The sequence below is a fragment of the Oxyura jamaicensis genome, chromosome 2, assembly GCF_011077185.1.
Source record: "Oxyura jamaicensis isolate SHBP4307 breed ruddy duck chromosome 2, BPBGC_Ojam_1.0, whole genome shotgun sequence".
NCBI classification, from domain to species: domain Eukaryota; kingdom Metazoa; phylum Chordata; class Aves; order Anseriformes; family Anatidae; genus Oxyura; species Oxyura jamaicensis.
Window position 1 is genome coordinate 156,743,370 of NC_048894.1, and position 6,834 is coordinate 156,750,203.

General features: G+C 49.0%; 1 protein-coding gene across 1 annotated transcript; it reads right to left on the reverse strand.

The window, feature by feature from the left end:
* Positions 1 to 225: 225 nt before the first annotated feature.
* Positions 226 to 6,529, reverse strand: ARC (activity regulated cytoskeleton associated protein). The gene is made up of 3 exons (XM_035319052.1): positions 3,143 to 6,529; positions 2,464 to 2,632; positions 226 to 2,046 (listed from the first exon to the last, which is right to left on the reverse strand). The coding sequence occupies exon 1, from the start codon at positions 5,938 to 5,940 to the stop codon at positions 4,726 to 4,728; it is 1,215 nt and encodes a 404-aa protein (XP_035174943.1). The 5' UTR covers positions 5,941 to 6,529; the 3' UTR covers positions 226 to 2,046; positions 2,464 to 2,632; positions 3,143 to 4,725.
* Between the last annotated feature and the right edge of the window lie 305 nt (positions 6,530 to 6,834).

Genomic DNA, 6,834 nt, shown 5'->3' on the forward strand with positions numbered 1-6,834 from the left:
AGGCTAAACAACCCCTCTTAAAACACCTCCATATCCACATCCAAACCGTCCTCTCCAAAGGCCCAGTACTTTTCATTTTGATGTTAGGCATCTGCTTTTGCTGAGAAGTGAGATTTTATGACTCAAATAAGCCCAAACAACTGAGAATACATCTTCAGAGTGCTATAGATACTTGAGTCCCCCATGAACCAAGACAGAAAGACCAAAAAGCAAGGCACAAAGCAATTGAAGCAGATATTTCAAAGTTTTATTGTATAAATCTACAAAAGGCTTTGCTACAATAGCAAATAAAGTGTAGCACTATTCTATTGACAGGTTCTAGTGGCTTGGTGTGATCTTGTAACTCCAACATGACACATGAGGAATAACTGCCTGATACAGTCAGATCTAGGGCAAGTGATGTCGGCTTACAAAGACCTTTTGGCTTCAACCCCTACAACCTGTAGTCATTCAGTGAGTTTGCCTTTTGTACAAGGTTGTTTGAATTACTAATATTTCTAGTAAAAATAAAAACTCTAAAGTAGTTCTGTCAGAGTCAAATGTAAAATTACCTAAGGAAAAAAAAAGAAAATCTCCAGTGGTTGAAATCTGCTAAAGTTTCACAGACACAGCACATACACACTTCTTCATTCACGTGACTCTACCCCAGGAAAACAAACTACCAGTCCTTCCTGGAGAAGCTGGTAATATAAACCAGGGTGCTACAAGTAAAGCTCCAATCAGCTAGGAGCAATAACTGAAATAAAACCAGCCAAGGGCGTTCAGTTGTGCACACTCCACAAAGTCAGTGGAAAATGTACAAAGCTCAGGACCATATAATCAAGTAGTTCAGGCAGGATAACTCATAGAAAAGGCAGGAAAGTCTATGGACATTGAAAATACCCATTGAGGCAGTCAGATCCCTTGAGAGGGACTGTGGAAATTAAGCACCTCAAAATCAAACTTCATTTTGACCTTGGGATGATACCTATGAAGTCTGTTTTTACATGGTTTCACATAATTTTCTGGTCCTGAACATTTTTGGCTGAGCAATGTTGGAATGTGCATGACATCCCACTGGCTTGGTTCAAATGCAACAAAACTCCCCAGAATTTGGTTAAGTGGATCTGATCGCTCGACACATGCACACCCGCACTGACAAGCACACGCATACCCAGGACCCTTGGCTCTGGAAGAGAGAGGAACCAACAGGATCCCTTCAAATGAGATGTGAACCAAAACTGTCTTGCAAAAAGGCTTGGTTCAACTCACTCTAGCTGTTGTCTCTTGTGCACCTTTTGTGCTCCCTGGGTCTGTATGGAAGCAGTCACGCCAAAGCCACCACAAGAGCACCGCTTCTTGCAGTAACTCTGGCCCATGCAGATCCAGGAAGCGCCTGCTGTCTCACAAGTGTCCCTTTTGGCAAGACAGCTGGCCCAGTTGTGCAGGCTCAAGTAGTTCAGACAAGCATCTGGACCCCAGGATGCTTCTCCGAACCTCCAGAGCTGTTTGAGGTTTGAAAACTGATACCCGCATGAAATGAAGCGACCCTCGACTCAGGAAATATGAGTTACAGCCTTAACAGCATGGAGGGTTCGTAGCCTAGGGAGGGTCAGTCATTTGGCAAAGTTAATCAGGAAAGTTTTTTTTGTTGTTGTTTTAATCTGTTAATCTAGTGAAGATTTCTTTAGGTGAGTCCCAGTGGCCCCAAACTGCAGAGGTATGGCATCATCTCGACACACAGTCAGTACAAGTCCAGCATCCTTGCTGTCCCCAAAGCCCAGACCTGGTTCTCTTGGTTTATCTTTTCTCTTGGTTTCTCTTTTCTTTCTCAGCACTTTCTTCTGCTCTTGGACTAGTTGAACCAGCTCAGCCTTTTCTTCGCCCTGTTGGAAGTGGCTCCCGCTTTCATTCCGGCTCTCAGCATCTTGAATACAACATTGCACGGCATGGTTGGCTCTTTGGTGCACATTTTGCCCTCTGTCTTCCAGCAGTGCTTGCTTTTCACCTGGGAAAGCAGGTGTCTTGGGCACAGAGGAGGAAACTCAGCAACAGCAGCAGGAATCTCTGTTAGAGAAAAAAAAATAAATAAATGGAGCAGCTCAGGTTAGATTTCCAAAGTCTCCAAAGAAGTTTTACAGAGAATACAGGGGATTTTTCAGGATATAAGTTAATATTCAACTGGTGTGCCCACCAGGTGCCTGAGGCCCGGAGGTCCCACTAGGCAGTGGTATCTAAGGATTGCCAGAGGTCCAGCAGAAAGGAAGGCAGGACACGCTCTGTCCCCAGAACACTGATCACTGGGGCTGGTGCTTGTGTTCCCACATTAAGCTGAAATCCCGCCTATCTGATGGTGCCAGCCCCTTGTAGCCATCGGGCCTGAGGTCCCAAGACCAGCCCCAAGACCTGAGCTATCCCATATCTTGCCTGAGGACACTGGGGAGGCTAAGAAAGGCTCTCTGGGGTAAGATGGGAGGTAATTACCTGTGCCAGGCTTTCAGTCAGGCAGAGGATCTGGCACTCGGCAGCTGGGGATCCTGGCAGCAGGTCCCATGTTGAATCCTTGGTTTTGAAGTCTTTTCTCTTTGGCTTTCCTTCCGAGACCTGAGCACCATGAAGTGATTTCTTCTCAGAGGAGGCTCTGAGTGAGTCACTGTAATCAAGAGAAGATAATGCTTGTAATGCACGGCCAGCTCATCCTCAGCACTGACACCCACTCCTCCACCACTCATTCCCAGGTCATTGGTGAGAACTGCTCCCTTCTTTCTGCAGACACAGCCACTGCAAGCTAACTCACTCTGAACAAGTGAGGGGAGAGCCCTCACTCCTCCTGACACTGACTCACTTCTAGGCAAGGATGGAGAGCAGAGGTGCCTCTCCTTTGGGCTGTGATGTGTTGTCACTGCTGGGTACTCAAGCCCACGGCTTCATGGGCCAGTTCCTTCCCATTCCCTCCCTCTATTAATTAGAAAGTGTAAGATGCTATCCTGTTTGGAAACTTTTCCTATCCACTGTCTTTTATTTCCCTTTGGTTGTCCCTCCCTTTCCTCCATGCCTTAGTCTGCCACATACAGTGCTCCTGTCCCATTTATCCTACTAGACAGGCTAAGGTTAATTTAGGCCTGAAGAGTGCAGAGAGGACAACATCAGAAAGTTGTCTTACCTTCAGCCTCTTGGAAGGAGGCATGCCAAAGGCTTTCCAAGCTGATGGTGTCACACATCGCTGCTGTTGTAGTGCCAGGGACATCCCAGGGACACTCCTGTCACTGCATCCCTGATGTATCTCCTGCAGAGGTGTTGCTTATTTGGTCTGGTGGTGAATGCAGATGATGCTCAAGATGTGTCCAGCCTCGAGGTTTTGAAGAGCCAAACTTCCTGCATTTTACAGCAATTTCTTCTCAAAGTCCTATCATACCTTGATCAAAGCAAGGCAGACACTGAGCATTGCTGTCGCACCATGGCAAATATCACTGAGTCCAAGTCCATCTCCATCCATGGCAAAGGGGCTGTTGTAGAAAATTCTGTGTGAACAGGCAGCTCTTTCTCCTCAGATGACAGAGGTGCCAGGCTTTCCAAGACCATTTCAGTCTGTCTGTGAAAGCAGAAATTCTTCTTCATGATGCACAGGCTGAGGCTGTGCTGGGACACAGCTCCTCTCTTCACTTTGATTTGCTTTTATATGGCAAAAGTTCCTGTTGTCTCCACACATCAGCATGGACACAATTCACTGCTCTGGGGATATTTTGCTCTGAATTTTGGCTGTGTTTGTTTGTTTCATTCAAAGTATAAGGATTTGTTTCCCCTAACTCCCCCCCCCCCCCCCCCTCTCAAAATAGCTCTGGTGCTTGCTTTCTTTCTCCACCTTGACACCCTCTCTTCTCTGAAAGGAGACTCATTCTCCCTCCAATAAAATAACCCAGAATTTAATTTGGAACTCTGTTTACTGCTGAATGCACAGTGTAATGCGCAGAGAAAGGGTGAAATTTGCTACTGCACTGCAGTAGCCTTGATTGGAGTGAGCAGAAACTAAGATAAGGAGTAAACCAGCCTCTTGGGAGGAAAAACATTAAAGCAGGTATTGGGTGCACCGAAATTAAAAACACTAAACATTGCCCAGATTCTTAAGGTTCTCATTTCCTGAAGTCATCAGGTTTCCTCTTAATTAAACAAAATAAATAAATAAATAAAAATCTTTTATCCTTTAAAGCGAGACAGAACAGGAGATTGCCAAGTAAAAAAAAAAAAAAAAAAAAAAAAAAAAAGCCCAGCGGTAAATTGGAAATGGGCGAGGGTCAAAAGAAAGATGTCCTCTCAGAACCTCTTCACGAGAGGGAGGGGAGAAGGAGGAGAGATCCAGATGGGTAGGAACCCTCAGCCAATAGCTGTACTCGTCAGAAGTCCTTGAAAGCCGCCAGTGCCAAGCGGCTGCTTCTGAAGTTGGGAATTGTCTCTGGTTTCTTGTCATGGGTCTTATAAAATTGTCCGTCCCCCACAGTGGTGCAAGCAGCATCCCCGGCACCACCGTGTGGCGTGGCTTGGGTGAGGTGGGCAACCACATCCTAAGGTTGCCTCTCCCCCTTTGCCTCCCTCCCCCCACAAGCAAAGTTGATTCCTTTGCTATGGGCTGTTGGACTGAGCTCACCTCGTGTCGCGGCTCAGCCGGAACCTCTCTCCAAGGAGAAGCTTCCTAAATACGCCCCCTTCTCCCGTTCACGTAACCCAGATTGCCATCTCCGCCGGACTAGCTCATATGACAGTAGCTGGAGGGCTAGGGGGCTCGGGTTGTGTCCCATTGCTCGGCACGGGGCTGGCGGTGGTTGAGGGAGGCATGCTCTCTACAGAGTCCCCTGATTGAATTTCGGGGGTCCTTTGTGGGCTGGGCTCGTCGGAGTGGTCCATGTTGCCTTGGACTTCCTTCCCTCTTTGGATCAGCTGCTCTAAGGTCTTGGGCAAGGGGTAACTCAAGAAGCGCTTGAGTTTGGGCTGGAGGGTGCCTACCACATACTGGATGATCTCCTCCTCATCGGCATCAACATACAGGGTCTGGTACAAGTCTCTCTTGCGCCAGAGGAACTGGTCCAGGGGCTCCCCCTCTTTCTGGGGTAGATCCAGCTCCCTTTTGATAGCATCCCTAGTCAGAGTCCCCTCGCTGTACTGCAGGAACTCCTTCTTGAACTCAACCCAGTTCTTGACGGAGTCCTGTTTGTATTCCCACCACTTTTTAGCTGGGCCGTTCATGTGGTTCTGGATCTGAGACAGCCAGTACTCCTCTGTCCCACCCACCTGCTTTAAGTATTCCTCCAAGTGGCTCAGAAACTCCCGGGGATCCTCAAAGACCTGGGTCTCCACTGGGGATGCTGGAGCCTCCTCAGACACGGAGACCCACTGGTAGGAATCATGGCCCTGGGGGATGCTGGGCACCTCCCCAGGAGGAGGGGTCAGCGCATACATTTGGCTCATATCAAGGGCATAGTCATAAATCTCCCCCTCGCTTGGCCTTATCTCTGGGCCTCCCACCCCAACGGACACAGTCTGCTTGCCATGTTCCCCAGGGCAATATTTGCCCCCCATGGACTCCAGGCGGTCCGCCCACTTCTCCAGACGGAAAAAGACCTCCTTCCAAACATTCATCTCTCTCTTGACCCATCTCTCCAGATGGGCGATGGTCTCCTGGCACCTGGCCAGGCAGGCCTTGATGGACTTCTTCCATCTCTGGTTATCGGTCGGGACGTGGTCCTCTAAGTTGTTCTCTAACTTCCCCACTGATTTCTGCAAGCCCTTCAGCTCGCGCTCCACCTGCTTGGAGACCTCAGACAGGAGGTGCCGGTGGGTCCTCCTGACGTGCTCCAACATTTCCGCCCTGCATTTCCCTATCTGAAGGATCACATTGGGCTTGTTGGCCACTCCACGGTGCCCCTGGAAGGAGTGGATGCCCGCGTTGGTGACATTATCCAGCTGCATGGCTCCTACCGTACAAGTGTCAAACACAGAAAAAAACTGGGTTGTAAGCCCCGGCACTAGAGCCTGCTCTCAAAACCCCCACCGCAACACTTCCCGAAAGACACACAGAGACTTCTAAACCCCCCTCAAAGGACTTTTTGACACAAACACAACCAAATCAGATATCACCGCAGAGTGAGCTGTTCGGTCCCCGTGGATCTCAGAGAGAGTTGTAGGCAAATTTCTCCCGGTGCCCTGCTGGAAACGCCTGTCTCACGTGCTCAGGGTGTCCCAGAGAGAGCCAGGATCCTCCAGGAATGAGGAGAGGAGTTGGCTAAGATGTCCAGCCCCAAACGCGTGCCTGCTACCTGCTCGTCCGGAGCTGAGAATCTCGAACGACGAAGAGTCCCCGCTCGGTTGAAACACACAGCGATGCACACAGAGGCTGGAAGCTGCCGCAAAAGAAAGAAAAAAAAAAAAAAAGAAAAGAAAAGAAAAAAAAAAAAAGAAATCCTGATGATTTCTTCTCCGGTAAACTTGGCGAGTCAAAAGCGCTTTCACTAGAGATGCAAAGAGCTGCTTCTCTTCCCTGTCTGAACTGCCACTAGTCCAGGCACTTCCATCTACTTATACCCCGCACAGCTCAACATGTGGGTGGTGCCCTGCCTCCTCCCGCACTCTCGGCACAGCGTTCATTGGAGGAGAAGCGAGGCCGGTGTCTGTGGCAACCCAGATCTTGGCAGCCTCCCCTCGCTTCCCACCCCCTCGCGTACGCCCCCAGACTCGACGCGAGATGCACTTGAAAGGTGCTGGAGACAGTTGGAGAGATGGATGAGTAATCGCACCTTCCGCCTTTCGGATTGCAGGAAAAACACTTATTCATTCCACAACTATTTACTCAGCAAGGTCATCATT

What these genes read in the sequence shown, in the direction of transcription:
- ARC (XM_035319052.1), bottom strand. Translation starts at nt 5,940, where the DNA reads ATGCAGCTGGATAATGTCACCAACGCGGGCATCCACTCCTTCCAGGGG.